Source organism: Micrasema longulum, unplaced genomic scaffold (assembly GCF_059751315.1).
Source record: "Micrasema longulum isolate JH-2025_06_02 unplaced genomic scaffold, ASM5975131v1 h1tg001282l, whole genome shotgun sequence".
In the NCBI taxonomy this organism is placed as follows: Eukaryota; Metazoa; Arthropoda; class Insecta; order Trichoptera; family Brachycentridae; genus Micrasema; species Micrasema longulum.
Window position 1 is genome coordinate 225,222 of NW_028278469.1, and position 20,472 is coordinate 245,693.

The 20,472-nt window shown below is 31.4% G+C and overlaps 1 protein-coding gene across 1 annotated transcript; it reads right to left on the reverse strand.

The window, feature by feature from the left end:
• Positions 1 to 520: 520 nt before the first annotated feature.
• LOC148276087 (cationic amino acid transporter 2) lies at positions 521 to 19,332 on the reverse strand. The gene is made up of 13 exons (XM_088234778.1): positions 18,962 to 19,332; positions 13,866 to 14,114; positions 12,279 to 12,407; positions 11,069 to 11,224; positions 10,882 to 10,986; positions 9,498 to 9,772; positions 8,157 to 8,254; positions 7,408 to 7,547; positions 6,142 to 6,244; positions 4,853 to 5,001; positions 2,679 to 2,845; positions 2,442 to 2,550; positions 521 to 905 (listed from the first exon to the last, which is right to left on the reverse strand). The coding sequence occupies exons 1-13, from the start codon at positions 19,059 to 19,061 to the stop codon at positions 769 to 771; spliced, it is 1,917 nt and encodes a 638-aa protein (XP_088090904.1). The 5' UTR covers positions 19,062 to 19,332; the 3' UTR covers positions 521 to 768.
• Positions 19,333 to 20,472: the final 1,140 nt, after the last annotated feature.

A 20,472-nucleotide genomic window follows, 5' to 3' on the forward strand; every position in this document is an offset into this window, starting at 1 on the left:
TTGATGTATTTTTGCACACTGTTTATCTCAATAGAATAAGCAATATTTGAGTCAAAATAATAAATAAAAAAAACAGAATGCTACTACCATACAAAATGTTTACTATCAATAATTTGTGCAAAAGATTGAGAAACTTTGCAAGAGCAACCACTGCTCGCACCGCCATCTTGAAAAAAATTGTGCTTAAAATCAGTTATATGCATATATCAATTGTACATATATCTATTCATTCCAGTAGGTTTTAAAGAAACCTGACATTATTTTTAATAAAATGTTGATTTATATATTTGATATGGTAAATAATTGATATTCATGAAATAAACATGTTGAGAATTAAATATAATTAACATCAAAATATAATGTTGACTGACAAATAATATATAGCGAAGTTCTTCGAAAAGGAAATTTGAAAGTCCAGACATATATACTGCTGTTATCAGCTGAATTAAGTGTTTTACATTCACCAATCACCAATATTTGAATATCTAAATACATTTTTTTTTCTTCATGAATTTGTTGATTTTTGTAAAGCAAGAGCTAAAACCTCAATGTAGGTGAGATTTATCTTAACTATTTCACCTACTAGAAAATGCCTGAAAACGCAATTTTTTATTTTACACTTCTTTTATCAACAATAAATATTAATTAATTTAAATATCTGTTAATCTTGATAAAATTCCTTAAGGATAAAATTCAGTACAATCAAAATATTGTACAATGTAGATACATTTCTTTTGAACCTGTATTAAAACAGTAAAATAATAAAAACTAGCCAGCTTTGTCAAAAAGAGAGGAAGTATCAGTTATTTCATTCATGATAAGAGAAGGTTTAGCTTCAGCTCCATTAGTTCCTCTGTTCCTCTCTACACTGTGCCAGATACCGTAGGTGAAGTAAATTAATAATCCTGGAAGAAAATACACCCAGTTAAATATGAATCAATTTTAATAATACTGAATAATAAAAAAATAAATACAAATTCACTGTAAACCAATTTTTTTAGTTATCAAATATAACACTCTGGCGAAAAATTGTGGAATTTCATATGCAGCGCAATTATATTAATCAGGGTTTTCTCGTTCAGTTGTTTTATATTTCCATGCTCAAAATAAGTGTTTTGATTTATTTTTAAATGACAGATAGGATATACAGTAAGCTTAACTGAGTTGCACTTAAACCCATGCTGTGCTAGTTATTGTCCAGCAAGACATCAGAGCCTCCGAAAAAGATCACATGGTTTATTTATAACAATTTCCTATCATTTACATAAAATAATACATGTTTTTTTTTTTTTGTTAAAATATACTCTTATTATTATAATAATATTATTATGTATTACCGATACAATGATGTATGTTATTGTGGCATGTTTTATGAACCAATGATCATTGAATACATTTTTAATAATTTCTACTGATTTTTAAAAATAACGCTATGAACATTTTGTTTTATTTTTTATATAAGTTGCGATATGAGTTGCACTGAGTGTTAACATAAGTTGTGTCTGTTATTTCCAAATTTAAAAATGAGCACCAAAAGTAAAACAAAATGGTAAAGGTTATTATACTTCATCTGAAAGAAAATTTTCTGCCCTATAAGATATTGTGTTTGTTTTTACATTAAATATGTTATTTTATTTTATTACAAGCCTTAAAAATGGAATGTCAAGTGGACAAAAATGAGCATTTTCGATACCTCTTTCTGCTTGCGTTCAATCGACGGAAGAAAGGAGAATATCAACAATATTTTGAGTTTGTCCAAATTTGTGTACAAAGGACTGGATTCAACTCCCCGGGGAGCTGTTAATATTAACATATTACAACAGAGATGAAGAACATTTTAGAGAAGGTAATATAAAAGTCTAGGCTTATGACTACTTAAACTAGCCAATGACAGGTCACAAGCCCTGTAAATGCCTAGACTTCTATATTAGCTTCTCTAAAATATTATTCATATCTGTTGCAATATGTTAATAAAGGAGAATACATTATTTACTAATTTATCCTCTTGTTCTCTTCATTTGGATAAAAAGGACACAACTTATGTTAACATCCATACATAAGGTAAAAAATTACAATGAAACTTTCATGGCAGTTTTCGAGTGAGGCGTTCTTATTTAATACCGACCCCGATAATTCTCCCTCAATATTTTACAACGAATTAGTCAATAATGTATTCTCCTTATTTGTTTTCTCCTTTATTCCCTCAATTGGACGCAAACAGAAATATTATATTGAATCCCGTATAACCATTACTGTTTTGTTTTGCTTTTGGTGCTCATTTTTAAATTTGAAAAAAAAACAGACACAACTTATGCTAATACCCAATATTCGAGAATACATATTTGACTAATTTCTTGTAAAATAATGAAGGCCGACCCGGATAATCCATCGTCAAGAGAAATACTATTAACATGAAGTATTGTTTATAAATTAATAATTACCCGAAGCAATCCACACACAGAATCTAATCCACGTCATGATGTCGAGGCTCAGCATAAGGTAAACGTTAATGAGTATGCTGACTCCGGGCAGCCAGGGTAGAAAGGGAACCTAAAAAGCATTTTATTTTTGGTTAATTTTTCTGATTTTCTTTCCCAGGTCTATGAGGAATTTTTCCCATCTCCTTTGTAACATTCTTAAATATTCCAATTTATTATATTAAAATGTTCGGAACTTACGGCAAAGGAGAGTTTCTTTTCAGACACAGGTTGTCTGGAAATAATAAAGAGCGTTGCGAAGACTAAAGATGTGAACAATCCGGTCAGAAATACGAATGCAGGTTGCAGTTCTAACAGTTCGGATGCATAAACTTTAACACAACCGGCCAAAGCAAAACACCACACACCTGAAAATCAAATTTATTAAGAATATTTTACCTAATATTTCACTAATTATTTATTTTACCATACAAAATATACTTTATACAAGCCCATTGGACGTGAAGTGAACTAACTGACATTTTAAAGGTGAAGTAAACTCATTGCTTATACAGTAAACCTTTATTATTATCCGGGTTAATGCGTGCCAGAAGTTTTCGGGACATGCGGAAATTCGGATAATTGGATTAACCATTAAGTTAAGGCAATGTTTTGAAAGAAAATGAAAAATTTACTTTAACCGTTCTACCTATACGAACGTACGTGATACATCCGCGATATTATCACCCGAACGCAACAAGCCGATCCAGTATGTCCAGGTGCAAAAAAGGTATATACGCAACGACAAAAACGTTTGTGATACGTCTCAGTCCTACGTACGAATACGTTATACGGCAAGTTTAGTATATCGACTCATTTTGAGGTCAGTCAAAGTTAACGGATGTGTTCGTGTTTTGTTTGTATGAGGAAGGAATCGGTAAAAAGTGATAATTTACAAGACTCTTCATATTTAGCAGTTCACCTTGAAAGTGTAATGGAAAAATGGCCCAAGAAAGGTGTTGGTGTTCATTTCGAACACGAGCAATCGCTGGCTACCTCATTTGCATTACATTCAATACAAAATATATTTGAAAAAATATTCAATAGAATATTATTACAAAAAAATATCCAGCGACATCTTACGATGAGAACTTCTGACTTGCAAAGGATATAAAAAAGGGTCATAAATGAGTCTATTGTTTAAAAATGTTGTCTGGTACATTGTAAATAAGTATTGTTGTTAAGAAATTTTATGAAAAAAAACTGATGATTTTTTACCTAATTTTTGAGTAATAACCCAAGGTACGGTAGGATAGGCCGGTAAAGATCCCTTTTTTTTGCTTTTGGAATACTACAGCAAATTATAATCACATTAAAAACTTACTTAAACAAGCCTAGCAAAGTTAATCGCTTTGATGATGAAACTCGTTTATGAGCAGAGAGGTCCTGCATACAATTCGATAACGATCTGGATATTTGGCAATCTGGATGGATGACAAGAGTTTGGATAAACGGAATTCTACTCTATTACATTTCTGTAATCGGTATAATCTAAACACCCTTTTTTCGTGGTTTCAAAACATCCCTTTGATTAAAATAATCAAAACAGTTTAACAAAAAAAATTGACAAAAAGCTCACGGAGTTAAATCTTTGAATACAAAAGATTGACCATATTGTCAGCTGGCTCACTTTACCTGCTCATATATAACATTTTGTGTGAGTCCAAAAGTGTGTAGACAGGTGTTTATTATCAAGATCCGGCATACAAACATACACAGTACGCAGAATGTGAATGTCATACGGTGAGTAAAGTGATCACTTAAACCATCCAATGACACGTCATAAGCCCTGTAAATGCCTAGATTCACATTGCCTTCTCAAAAAGGTTCTCCCTATTTGTTGTTGAATCTATCAATAAGTCTAAATAATTTGTATTTTAAGCACTAATTTAGTTTTTTCCATATATAACTTTGGCATTTATCCCAACAGAGAGGAAAAGCGAATATGGAAGTCTATGCATTTATTCACTTTACGTACTGTTACATTCACCATTCTGTCTATGTTTGAACATCCATATTTCCTCGACTCATTCATCTGTTGACTTGTGGAGTACAAGAGCTGGAACCTTTATTGATGGGGGTTAGATTCATCTGACTAAATTATTTCACCTACTTTTCAAGCAATGCCTGAAAATACTTTTTATGTTATTTTTATGCTTCTAAGGCATTAGTGCCAGTCTTTGTCTACAAATATTTGGAAATACTCAAAATATTATTGATAATTAAATAACTTAGTTTAAAATCACTCAGTTTTCATACCTTAACAAAGGAACAGCAGTGTTCGAAAAACAGTCGGCTTATATTTTATTTAATCGATTTTATTAAAAGTTTTTTTTTGATTTTATTAAAGTCAAAACAAAAACGTGCGAACTTACAATATACAGTAACCATCCATGTGACTATGTTGGAACTGAGTTTGGTTGGATATTGATGGTTAGCCGAGTTTACTAGTTGGCCAAACAAGATAGCGGGTGTTAAGGACACTGCGTCCTCTTCCTTCTTATTGCTTGCCGACAAATTGTATCTGAAACAATAAGCCAAACTTAAATGATCTTAATACCCAATGTCCTGGAAAACTGCAGTAGGTTCTAATTTAATAATCCAACAACAATCTTCCATTTTTAATTGGCAAAATTTAATATTGAAACAACTAGAGACAAGAGTACCGGTTTATTTTTTATTCATAAAAAGAAATTGTATTCTCGTTCTTATAGTTTGCCTAAATATTTTAGTTGTTAAACCGTTTTCGGATAAGTCGTAAATAACCATGGTAAAAAATGGGAAATAAGTTGCGGAAGAGCAAAATTTGTTCCTCGACAACCTGATACGAAGTCCGGAACACTACCACGGTACTACAAGCTGTCTCTTTATATTTTTAATCTAAATATAAAAAACAGCCTGTTGGTTGTTTGCTTCTTATTATCATGGTGCGGGCAATTTCGGCCCTTTTTTCTCATGACTTATTTTTATATCGGCATCAATGTGTTTCACACGGTGTTTCAGGACCAGACTGCCAAACTTCAGAGGAACATCCCTCATGGTAAACTTTAAAAATAAATCCTAATCATTTTTTTTCAAAATTCATTTTTCATTCTATCTTCTCCGCCTACCCTTTCGGAGAAACGGTGTAATGGTTTGTCTGTTTTTGAAAATGAAGACAATCCTTAATGTCCCGAACTAGCATCCCTTGCACAAACCCCAACCTTCCCCTACCCGGCCACTTCACTAGTCTGCGTCCGGTGTGTATTGCTTCATTGGTTAAATACATTTTAAATCTCAATTTTGCTTACTTTTTTTATTAAAAAATGCAATTTCCCAAAAAATTTCATTAGGATATTTATAAAAGTACATCATCAAAAATGTTCCTCTGAATTTTTGCAGCATGGCCCTGAAAAACCGTGTATAAATTTATCTTTAATCTTAGAATCAAACCCCTGTCAGTATTTTTTTATTTTCCTCAAGAAACAATATGGCGCCGAAAGTTTTAATATTTGATGTCTTATTATATTTTAATACTCTCAAACCAGCAATTGAGTAATTATTAATGATGTTTTTAAAAATCCTGTATTGTCTCCAGCACCACTCATTGAATTGAATTCTTTATAAGATAAGATATTCAAAAGAGATTCAAAATAAGATGACCACAATGAAACAGTATATTTACCTGAGAAGTAATACGCATGAAGCTACCATGGAATAAGCCAGAAGGGTACCAATAGACATCATGTTTACTAACTGATCCAGCTGGAAAATGGCTGCCATGGTACCTGAAATAGAAATAAAGATGTCAATTTTAAAAGTTAGTAAAATAATGGTAAATGTTAAAATTTCTCATGAAATTATTATTTTATTTATTTGTTCTTTTACAATTTATATATTACTTTTTTACATTAAAGATAATGTCCTCTCACTGGGGTGTCCCGTGCCAAGGGAGACATTGTTTATGCATTTTGATAAGTTATATATCTATTTTATTTGATAAAAGAATTAAACATTAAATTTTATATTTGAATGTAGTTTTTTCTTGGGCCAAAACAACCCATCAATAAATCAAACATTAAACAATAATAAAACGATCTGTATATTTGCAAATTGCATCTTTATGCATTATGTCAATAAAATTTTAAATCAGAATATTCTACACATACTTATTTTTACCTAAATATTGATTTGAATTGGAGACAAGACTGCTAAGAGACATTGCATAGATTTATATATTGTACTATTAAGCGTGCTGTCCAGATGTTTATTGAAATTTGTATTTATGTAATAATTTTTATATGTAATATTCTTTAATAATATGCATGCTTCCACTTTCTATTTTATTGTATCCCAACTCAACATAGGGCTCTTGGTCTTATAGAGTTAGGTATACGTTTTTATTTTTTTTGTAATATGTATCTTTGTATGAATAAATAAATAAAAAATAAATCATTATTATGTGTGTGATTATGAAGAACTTGAAAAATGTTTCACAAAATTCCATTTATAAGTGTGAGTTATTCAAACAGTTCTAGATTTACATTCTTATTATAAATGTGTAATATCACAAATAAGATCTTTCATATAAAAAATTAAAACGTTAATTTCTTCTGAAATGTAAATGAAAAGAACAGAAATTTTGAAGAAAACGGTTTTGAGCTGAGAATATTGAGGTAAAGCATGGATTACTCATTGTCATTTTTTTACATTTTTAGAAATAAATATAGAATTTATTTCTCATGATAAGGATTAAAGGTTTTTTTTATTAATTATTCATTAATAAAATAATACATCAATTCTCTTCATAATTTCAGGTAACTTTACAACACGGTACTTCTTTTTATTATTTCATTTTTACCTATGAAAAGAAACAAAGATTTCAGAGATACATTTCAAATATAAAATTCCATTGAAACATTGGGTCATAATGAACAATGATTTATCTTACCAGTAAATAATCCAGCTACCAAAGTACCCACAAGAGGAGTTTGGAACCTCTCGTTTATATTTCCCATGAACTGGAACATGAGTCCATCGGAAGCCATAGCGTAGATGATTCTCGGGAGGGGAAACATTGCACCCAGTAAACTAAAACATTGTTTCATAATTTATTGTTATTGTGCGATCATTGTTTTATTTTGGATCCAAGATCTTTATACTCTTCCAAAAAATATATACAGTGCATAAAAAAAACAACTAAATATAATATGTATGTGTGAAAATTAAAAAATTATTTCTAATGTACAAGATAATTTGGTCACCCAGTTTGGGCTAGTTGCACCACAAAAAGTTAAGCATAAATAGCTGTTTATATAATGTGATATTAATGAGTTTGAATAAATATTTGTATATTGTCGTGGCTCTTCTTTTATCAAGGTCCTTAAAACGAAAATAGCACCGATTGACAAAATTAAACTTTTTGAATGTTACAATAACTAAATAAGACGATTCTTGCAGAATTTTTCCCACTAATTTCAAATCAGTTTTCCAAATTTTTCCCGTAAGGTTTTGGAGTAAAACACCCTAGAAATTAAAATTTCATTGAGAATTTTCACTGACAAACGTTTTACAAAATAAACAGTTTTTTTCAAATTAAAATCTTATGCATTACAAACACAGAACCGATAACAGGTTTCCACATAAGACAAGGTTGTGTGGAGATATGAGAAAAATAAATTAGTAATTATTTCCATTTACCTGGAACATAATCCACACATTGCTCCAACACTAACAATATATTTAGCTGTGTTCCAGCCCAATATTCCATACACGTGGGGCAACGGTGCATTTCCATCCTACAGTCAAATTTATTTATTACTAATATAGTAGTAGAAAAGGAAAAATAAAATAAAGGAACATACATGCAATGAAACCAATAATATAATCGATCCAATAATATCCACAAATAAACCAATAATCCACAAGCAAAAATCAAAATTATGTGTGTGTGTGTGTGCAAATATCAATTTATGATTAAATTCATGTAAGTTGCATTTTAAATGTCAATTTAACACAGGGTCAAAAAATGTATGGACCATATTGCATGATATACATACCAGAAACTAAGTCTGTAGTATTGACGCAAAATGATGTCATATTAACGCGGTTAATGGGTTAATTTACAAGATTCCAAAACAATTTCGTTATGCAGTTCTCTATAAATAAATATTGATGTTTGACAATAAATAACTCTTACATCATCATCATATCCTTATTCATAGAGAACCTTATTGGCTCGCCAAATCTATTACATGAAGGTAAGGTTATCAGTCTTGCGCTTCAGGTGCTAGTCCAGAGACAATGAAATATCGCTGTGCAAATCCTGTTTATAAACTATTACATATCGTCGGTGATACAGCAATACCGCGTAATTGGCGGCCTCCGTGGTGTAGTGGTCAAGACGCTTGACTCACACACGGAAGGTTCCGGGTTCAATTCCCAGTGAGAACACAAAAAAATTTATGTAATTTTTCTCAAGCCTGGGTGTTCTGTGATGTAATTCACAACTGCAATTGGGCCTCCTGGCCTGTTGTTGTGCAAAAAAAAAAAAACTGTCAATAGGATTTTTTGGCACAGAATCTGAAAAAGCGTTCTGTCAATATATTGCTTACGATTTTAATCAACCAAAAATACCGCTGAAGTATCAGAAAAACTATCATAACATAACAGTAAAAATATAAATAATTTAAAACTGACAGCTCTTAGTCCCTATGACGAAATTATTTCAGTAAAAGATTTTCGTAAAAAAAGCAGGTTATGTGGTATTGCAGTATCACCGATGATGTTTGATATCAAATTGTTTTTTAACCCGGGATCTCAAGCGTGGTAGGCTAAAGCGCCAATCACTACACTTTGAGGTAGACTTATTTCCACTTCATTTCCCTTTTCAGGATTTTGATTATGAGAGTAGCCATCGAGTCAAAAACGCTAATTTAGGATTTTGATTCTATTTCACCCGCAGGTTGTATTTTTCATCTGTCTTGACAAGGAATAAATAATAATTTTAATTTACTATTTGTTTTAATCTTTAAAAATTACCTGTAAGTAGTATGGCAGCATCAGAGTCAGTACAGAAGAGACTCCGAAATAGGCGAGGAAAATGATCAGCAGAGAGGCCACAACTGCGATCGGAATGGACTTCTGTGGATCTTTAGCTTCTTCGCCGGCTGTAGCTACACAATCGAACCCGATAAATCCATAGAAACACGCTGCTGCTCCGCGGATTATACCGGCCACACCGTATGGCGCGAATCCGCCGTCTCCAAATCCCTTGGGAACCTCTTGAGGAGAGAGGCGCCAATTCTTAGTATCAGCTAAAGGGGAAATTAAACTATTATTTTTATCATACAAAAGGCCATCCCTTACAGCTAATCATAGATTATCATTCATATTGTATATTCAAAAGTCTGTACACAGTCACATATGTATCGACCATCTGGTCCATTACTAGTACCTAAGACAAAATTTCGTTGAGTAGACAGTTTTATGTAAATTTTCCTCTACCTGATTCACCTCTCGGGTAATTGCAAAATGCCAACAAAAAAAATATTACTGAAAAACTTAAATATACAGTTTACTCTGAAGACGGCTCCTGCAACGGTGGCCGAAACGTTGGGACAAATCCAACTTACACGAGATCACCCAAAAAAAGATTCACATTTATAACAGTGACCGTGAAAATCTACGCACCTTTTTATCCACTCAATACTACTGGGAGAAGAAATATGACTTGATGCATATGCTGCCCTGCTAAGCCTAAAAGTCGTATCTGGTGAATTGCACGTTTTACAGGAGCTTGCTGTTTTATTTCTCTTTTTTTACGAGAGTTTTTTTTCTCATATTTGAGAAGTAGAAATGATTTATTGGCTTAGTGAACATGCGAAGCTATTGAATATCTATTACAAAAGCAAAAAAACGCTAAATGACAAATTTTCAGTTACGACTTGAGTACCTTTTACCTTATTATTAAAAAGAAAATACTCGAAGACCTAAGGGTGGATGTAATACTTACAAAACAATATTTTGATGTATTATGTAAAGTTAGGCTAGGTCAGGTTGGGGTAAGCAGTTGTATTTCCAAAACAGTAAAGTAGCCAATATGCGTTCCGGCTAAAATGACAATTCGGCTGCGACACGTGTCATATATATGTACATTGCTCGTGATCTGTCATCGGGTGGATTGAGTGATCTTACATTTACTATTCTGTCTACATTTGTTGATTCGTTTTTCATTAACTAAACTGAAATCTTATTTTATGTATGCGAGATTTAATAATGCTATAATTACTAACTAACTATTAACTTATTAAAGTGTATTAATATTTTAATTACTACAGAACAAATTCCAGCCCATAAAATACATAATTTTCGTTTAAATTCAAAACTGAATGTGATTTTGCTGATATTTATTTTAATAATTTACCTTTCAAAGATCCTGAGATGATGACAAAGAGCACAACACAGAGGTTGACAACTGTAAATATATTGTTAAAACGTGAAGACTCTTTCGCTCCAAATGCCAAAGCAACTGGAAAATAAAAACGTATTATAAAATGTACATAAAAAATAATGGTCTATTTGTTAATTCTAAGACACTGATGCAGACTTACTGGAAAATACCATTGTTATTGTGAAAGCGAAGAAATCAGGATACGGAGACAAGTAAGATAGTTCTATGGGCATCGTAGCTTGCAGGTGGCTTGACATTGTGTTGTTTAGTAGCGAGTCCAAATACTGACTCAGCCCTCGAACCACACTTGCCGAACCTGAAATATTAAAAATGCATACATTTTCATTACATTTTATTTTTTATTTTCAAACTTGAAATAGGGCACACATAAACATATTTGAATTTTATCTCCTTTCAAATTACATGAATAAATAATTTATTATTACAAATTTACAAAATTTTTGTTTCTAATCTTGGGGGTTATTCTTTGACCTATTGTTTTTGTTTTTACATTTACATATACACCCCCGGCAACATAAATAACCGAACCCGTAAAAAATAGAACTGAGATATTTATTTATTGTTTCCGTTCCATTCTAACACATTTTCCAATTTTATGCTTTATACGTATACCTATATGTATACTTTAAACACTAATTTTGACTTCTGCAAACCGTCTGGACCATTCAAATCAAATTTTGATTAGTCAGAAAGTACAACTTTTTCCCAATCTCTCTGTCCAATTTTTTTTTCTTTCGACCATTCCAAACAGTTTTTTTTTCATTTTCTGATCGAATAGAGGTTTTTTTGCAGGTCTTCTGGCCAGTAATCCAAATTCTAGTAGCCTATTTGTGACTGTGCATACACTAACACTGACACCCGTGGTTTCCTGTAGTCGTGCTCTTAATTCTGGAGCTGATGCGAATCGATTTCTTATTGCAATAAGTCAAAGTAATTGAAAGTAGGTTTGAGTCATGGGCCATGACTCAAACCTAGGTTCAATTTCTTTGAACACCTAATGAGAATTTTTGTATTTAATTAGATAATTAGTCATTTGGCTATTTATGTTGCCAGGGGTGTATTTAGTGTCTTACACCTGTACTTTCATTTTTGTCTTCAATCCTGTTAAAGATCTCACGTAATATGTACAGTCAAATTTATTATAAAATACATTTTAGCCCACTTAAATTGATTAATGGAATAGAGAAAATAATTTCAGTTAGCACTGCGAGTTTCAATTAACAGAAATATAAAAAGGTGGCACAAAAATGGAAATTGTTTTAAGGCATATACTGTCCATAGGGGGATGTGTTTTGAAATATGGATGTCAATTTATTAATGAAACAATGTAATCAATAAATTCAACTTACCAATGACATACTCCAAGATAAGATTCCATCCGATAATAAAGGCAATGAATTCCCCCACACATACGTAACTGTAAATGTAGGCAGACCCCGCCTTGGGAACACGAGCACCAAACTCTGCATAACATAAACCTGCAACCAGTGTATAAAACTCTCTAGCAAAAAAGGAATATGTTCCCTAGAGTCAGATTTGTTGTAATATTTTTTCACAAAGTCACCAAACTCAATTAGTAAAAGAACATCCCAATAATATAAACAGAGATGATGTGATGCAATCAAAATCATCCTGGTACCCGGTAATAAATAAATCACAAAAAGGTAGACTGTGACACAATACAGATTTCAGATTAATAAGCTACTCAAAACATTGCCAATAGTACAAATTATAAATTAACAAATATCCACACAAATCACATAATGGATGCTGCAATGCGAGTCACGATACAAGCAATGCGTGGAGTGAAGATCCAAGAAATTAAAGACATTTATTATAAAGAAATGGATGTAGAAATCTTGTTTTCTTGCAATGTACAATTTCAAATTCTTCTACAATTAGTTTTGTTACTGTGTACTTCTCATTAGCTTCTTATTTAGATCTCTCATTTTATTGACAATATTTTGAGTATGTCCAAATGAATTACAACACTGGTTTTATTTTAAAAATATATATCCATAACATGTATTTTTTTAATAAAATATTTTTTCCCAAGGATGAAAAAATCATGCAAAGAATGTTTTTACCGCTTGGTATTCTTATTTTCAATGAAATAAAGTCATTTAAAAAACAATAACTGTAACCATTTACAAGCACAGTAGACAAGAGTTGTGACAGAACTATAATACGGATCAAGCGCTGTTATTTGCTGTACGGTATTTTCGACTCAATGTGGTGTGTCTGTCTTGAGTAAATTCGAGACGATCACCCCTCAAGTTACACGCCAAAATAGTAAACATAAAAAATAGTTTAAAGAAATATATATATTTTTTTTTAAAGTAAGAAAATAGAGTAAAATATTACAATTAAAATTAAAGAATAGCAATTGACTTGAATATATTTTAAATATAAGAAAAAAATTAAACACATATATAAATAGTGTGTGCTCATAAATGTAATCAAAACAAGATAAAAAATAAAACAAACTAAATCGAAAATTTCAATTCATATCTACAGAAAAAAAATATATATTTGTAATGTATATATGTATATATATAAATAAATTTGAATTTAATTTAACATACTAAAAATAAAGCTGATTTTATTTTTGAATTGGTTTAACCCATCAAATATTTTATTGACAAATACTATACTAATGGAAAAATCTCAAAACATGGTTTGGATATATGTACGTATAATATGAATCGGGCTGTGGTCCAGTGGCCAGTGTTGTGAACTTGATGGTCCGAGGTTTGAACCCCACTCCACCCCAACTTAATTTCCATTTTCTAATAGTGAGTTATTTACAACTCGTTGAAAATAGTCACCAAAATGGAAATACTTGGGTAATTTAGAGAGAACTCTAATATTTCATTTTCTATTATAAGAACTCTAATATATCTATGTAAAATGTGTATTAAAATTGGTAATTGTACCTGCAAATATGGAAGCAATGGCTGCTATGAGAAAGGAAATAATTACAGCGGGTCCCGCATGGAACTTGCTGACATTTCCGGCCAAGACATAAACTCCAACGCCGAGCGTACTACCTACACCGAGAGCTGTCAAGTCTACGGTAGTGAGGCATCGCGCTAGTCTGCTATCTGTCAATACTGTTGGAGAAATTGGCTTCTTGCGAGAGAATGTGTGATAAGTTTTTTTGGCAAAACTTCGCACACTTGCCACTGAAACAAAAATTATAGAAAATTGTTCAAAACATCTCGCTATTAAGACATATATAAAGACTCAATTAATGTAATACCGATAACAATTAAATAAGAATATATTGCCGGCCCTTTATAATGTTGCAAAACTGCAATCCTGTTCAAGTAAAACACATTTCGGGAGAATATAATCTTTAAACAGAGTATTCACTACCAACACAAAGAAAACAAAATCGTTTGATAATACTACTGGATATTTAACTACTGAAGCTGATTTAGCAATTTACCTCTTAATGAGTTTAAGTGAAAAAGTTGTGTTCTGCAGGGTTAGTTATTTTTAAGAGAAAATAATTCACTTTGCAGAACACTGATGGGTAAGCCATATTAATATAAGAAGGCAAGGACATCTGAATCATACACAGCAAATATTATCCAAGAGAGACAGAAATAATGTTTTAATAATATATAAGTGTTTACTATTTGTTTAGTGAGTTTTTGCGCCAAAAGATGTGAGGATTAACAATTAGAAAATTCATTTAGAAAATATTATTGTGTTTCATTATATTATTGTGGTGATTTTAATTTATTGATTTTTCTAACACACATACACTGTAAGACACACAACAACCTACAAGCTCTAACTAACAACTGGATTGCGGTACATAATGTATTCTCCACCCGAGTCTGTTTAGTAAATATATTAGAAGGGGTGTTCAGAATATGATACACAATAATATTTTTATTCCAGCTGGGCGAGTAGAGTACTATAACAAATATAAAAAATGGAATCATAACATATTTCAAATAAGATATAAAGAAGAGTGGAAGAAAAGTGGAAGTGTACCAAGTATTTTTTAAATTAATAACTTATATGTAAATATAAGTTATTACATCATATAAAGAAGAATCAAAATACATGTTCAAATTTCTGAAAATAACCAAACACTAATTTAAAGGCATCAAGGAGACTCCAATAAATCTCTACCTTTTAGTCCAGTTCTTGTATATTTAAAAATATAACTGTATTTACTCCGTCACCAGAAATTTTGGAATAAGAAATTCATTTTGATGGATGCTTTTAGATTGAATGTTAATTATTACAAATTTTTTTTTATTTATTTCAGTGTTTGATGAAATCGGTGTTTGATTTTAATATTAAAATTATTAATAAATATTTTTAATGTAGGTACATATTATCGATAAATAAATATTTTAAAATACAAATCTTCATCGTTTTTTTCACATGCCTCGTTTTTTTAACATTCAACATTCGCACACATTTTCAGGAACCAATAATGTGCAAAAGTCGAGGGCCTACTGTATTTGTATCTTTCTCCATGAATGCTACAAATAGGCAAGTCATGATTCATACTACGATGATTTGAATGCATGACTGGTCTATTTGTAACATTTATGGAGGTGGATAAAAATAAGTGTTTGAAGTTACCATGTTGTAATTACCCTGCGATATATAACATTGACATTATAAGAATGTATGAACATTGAGGCGTAGTCGGAACACATTTTTCTTTATTGTCATATTATTATGGATTTAAAAAAACATTTGTTATCATAGAACTGTGTGTAATTTTATAGATTTTCTTGTGCAATTTTTGGAATCAGTATGCCTACTGTGGTTTTTTCTTTCTCTATTCTTTTTTTTTATTAATACAGTCTTCATTTATACTTTTTGTTCTCTTTTATTTTCTTCATATATTACGCCACGCTATCTTCTTGTAGATGTTGAAAATAATAAAAATAAAATATCTCCTGAAAATTGGTTCTGGTTGGGATGGAACATTCACTATTCTACCCCAGTTAGCACTAAATAAAACAAATGAATATAATAATCTGAATCACTCTGTACTTATTGAGAAGAGAAATAGAAAAAAAAAACATTTGAAAGTCATTAATTTCAATTGTACAGTCACATTACAATATTGGCAAGTCATTTAACCGAAACTTTGGCATATCTCAATCATTGGCGTTGAAAGTCATATAACTTTAATAATTAACTACTTAAAATGTTAACTTTAGCATCCAAATGAAATTTTAATCCAACACTAGTCACTATTTCAAGTACCTATATTATTTATTGTTTCTGCATTTACTTTGTGGAAAAACATTTTTAATTTATTTAAAATGAAACATTTTGTAATTTTTACGACATAAGCGTTTAATATATTATTACACAACTAGTTTCATCGGGTGATGATGGGTAATTCAGAATGCTTGAAACTAGTTGTGTTATAATATATTAAACTCTTAGGTGGTAAAAATTACAAAGTGTTTTATTTTAAATAAATTCAAGTACCTTGTTATTTGAAAAAAATGTGGAGAACCCTTTTTTTCCTGGAATGGAAAATGTTACACAGTGCGTAAATAAGCTAATGGCAGATCATAAGCCCTGTTAATTTATTGTAGTACTGCTATTCATCGACTTACGACCGCGATCGATTCCGGCAAATAGGTCGTAAGTCGGCTCATGCAATAATTTCCTTACGTATACAGTCAACCAGTATTGATTGTTCTTTTTGCAATTTATAAATAAACAAAGAAAGAATCTTTTACATCTAATAAAAAAAAACTTATAATGTCGCACTAATCATGACTATCGTTTGCGCCGCACTCTAACGGTTAAGTATTCTAGGTACATGGCACTTTAGTTTTCGTTATCATTATTATTATCATCATCTTTTTATTTAATTTGATTTAATATTTTGAATTGTAAGCAGAATTAAATTAATGCGATAGTTAAATCTAAAAATCAAGTAAACACAACAGTAATAAAACCAAGATTTGGTATGTGGGTTAGCATCCTCTTAGCTCAAGTGTTGACACCCGTGAGTCAAAGGCTAAGGGAATGGTGAAGGGTGGAGGAGGTCTGACATCATATTGCAAAAGGAACATTGTCAATAAAGGCTAGGGGATAATAAAAATGTGATTTATTAGATTGTTTTGGGAATTTAAATTTGTAGTAGTTTAAGAGTGTGATTATTAAATGAGTGGTTGTAATCTAAGAGATGGTCAGCGACAAACGAGGCGAAATTTTAAAACTAGATTAAATCTGGCTAATAATTATTTCTCAAAGCCGGTAAGACATTTGCAGTATGTGCCTTCTACACCACTGGCCAATAGCAGCACGCCGGTCAATACAGCGGAGTAATCGAATTATGCTCAATTGCTCGCTCAAATTGTCTAAGTAATTTCTTGCATACTTTATATTTAATTTTTGATAGTATAAATATTTTTTACAATAATCTAGTAGGGTTCATTCGAAAGAAAAAATTTCTACTCTACAAGATATTGCGTTTGCTTTATTCCCTCGATTAAATGCGAATAGAAGGAGGTATCTAAAATGCTCACTTTCATTTACTTGACATTCCATTTTGAAGGTTTGTAATCAAATAAAATAATATGTATAACCTTTACCATTTGATTTAACTTTTGGTGCTTATTTATAAATTTGGAAAATAAACAGACACAACTTATGTGAACACCTAATATATAAAATATGTTTATTGACCTTCATAAGACAATTGATTCAAAGGCAGACGTTAGACGCAGAGTTTATTCAACACAATTAGCAGACATCACTGAGAAGTACTTAATGATTGACAGTTGATGTGCAAATAAATTGAGTTCAAGAAGATTTTATTTTCAACCATACTGTAAAATATTTTCAAAATTATTTGATGAAATTTCTTGGTAGAAGTTCATTGTAATATTACAAAATATGTTTTTTACCAAAATGAAAGGGCGATAACCGGTTTCATTGCGGACATTTTTAATGCCACCACGACAAACAAAAACAAAAATAAGTTTAAAATATCAGCCTGTCATTATTATTATTTTTTAAAATATATTTTTGATATTTAGGTATTTGAGCACCTTCTCAACGAATTGAAAGGACGCAAAAGTTTACGCTATTTCTCCATTCAGGCACGATTACTCAGAAATAACCTTGAAGAAATAAGACATCAATTTTATTTTCTTATAAATCAACACTTAATTACGATTACGACTTGTATATTATAAAGATTCTTTATAAGAGTTTCCACCTTTGTAAGAAATAACTGCATCAATTATTTTTGGCATATTTCAAATGCACCGTTCCATAATATTTTTATTTCTTTATTTTTGGAATAAAATTCTGAAATTTTTTTAAGACACCCTTCTCACGTGTTTAGAAATAAGCTTTTAAAACACTTCATACATTTTCTACAGACCTCGCTTCCCCTACATTAATATACGCCTTATCGTGCACGCACGCCGATCATTCCAGCTTTTGAATGTCCGTCTTCAAGTTTTTGTTGAATTTGGTCATGCCATGTATTTCTCGGTCTTTTTTGTTTTCTGCATCCATCAACATTCACATCGTAAATCCTTTTAGCCGTTCTTTCGCCGTCCATTCACTCTACATGTCCAAACAACGCAGAACACCTTTCTTGATTTTATCGATAATGCTTGTCTCAACCTCACCTAATGTGGGAATCTCGACATTTGTATACCCATCATACATAGTTTTACCACACATTCGTCTGAGAGATCGCATTACGACAGCGATCAGAATATTTTCATCCTTGTTTTGCCAATTCTATATACCTCACTCCCATACATACGGGTTGGCACAGGACTACATTGTTAACTACTAATTTTGCCTCCTCCAAGAAACATTTATTTGCAGAGGTGGATTTTAGTGCACTGTTCATGCTGTTCCCGGCACTCACCCTCGTTTCAATATATTTTTCAGTCTTTCCATTCCCAGTTAACATACTTCCGGATACCAAAAGGAATAAGTTAACATTTTCTTCGAATGCTTTTGACTAGCTTGTCAATTAATACACAAAATACAGGGTAAATCTTACCATCTCTGAAAACAGAACGAATACTGTTATTATCCGACGATTCTTCAGTCTTAACAGAGCTATAACTCATGTACGTCACGGCTTTGCTCACAGAAACCATTTTTTCGGTACGAAAATGCTAAACGGGAATTTATAACCTGTATCCAAGACTAAATATGAGATCAAACATTTAAACGAATAATTCGTGCAACTTGCTGATCTATATACCAAAGTCCATCCGTAAATTGCGTCCCTTTCTTTTCACAATAAGTTACGTGTTATTTAATATACGCGTCAAACTTTCTGAAACCCGAAACGTGCGCTAAATTTGAGACATTAAATTGAAAAAACGGCGAAGTCCCGCTGTCAAAAACAGCTGTCGGAAATGATGCAATTTTTATCGAAGATTGCTATACCAGTAGTAAAAATTATATTATGTTTACAATAGTGGTTACCCACATATCGATATACGGGGTTAAGTGTAAAGTTCTTACTAAATCTTATTTGTTTTACTCATTCTAAAGTCTGTTAATTATTGGTAAAATTTCCAAAAAAACAAACCAGCTACATTCAACCACTACGTGACAATCCATGCTCTTCAACTTCTTCATTACCTTTCGGCACATAATGATGCATAGGGTACTGCATCGGTACACCAATCCCAGCGTATTTTGATCAGTCTTACGCTTCAGGTACCAGTCCAGGGACTATGTAATACTCTGGTGTGAAATTACTCTTTTAAATAAATATTTCATATCAACTAAATCGGGAATTGAGCCCGAGACCTCTTGCAAGGTAGGCAAACGCGCTCACGATGCCATCCATGGTCACTGCGGGCCAATTTTTTAATCTAAATTATTAATAAGTCATTTTCACTTCACTACTTTTTAAACTTTTATATTGAATGTTCTTCAATCAATAATACGAGTATGTAACAGGAGCAAAAATACTGAGTTACTTATTTATTTTAGTAAATTAAAAAAACATCTAAATACGCTTATTGTATTTATTTGTTCTTTGTTTCTCTTTCTCTTAAATAAATAACATAAATATGTACATATGTAAATTGTTAATATAAATAAATCAAATTAAATATACCAGACTGATATTTGATAAATCCTTATGGGTGAATTGACAACAAAATGACATTAAAATTCGGGCAGACGAAAACGCAGTGCAAAACCACCTTGAAAAAAAATATATTCATTTCGACCCTCCCAGGAATCGAACCCAGGTCCTCGAGCATGATAGGTGAATGCATAACTATAGGGAGAGTTTCCTCCATTCTATTCTCTTTTTCGCGAGAGTAGCTATCAAATCAAAAACACTCATCCAGGATTCTGGCTCTATTTCACAGACAGAATTGTATTCTTCAGATGTGATTTATTTTACATAAAGATAAATAATTGTGTCTTGTGTCTAAAAGAGCCAACATCAGATTTAATTTTTTTCTCACCAATATTTTGTAGAGGGTTGATGTTAGTTAAATAACTTTTTTTTTTTTAAATACATGCATGTAAAAATGAGGTAGT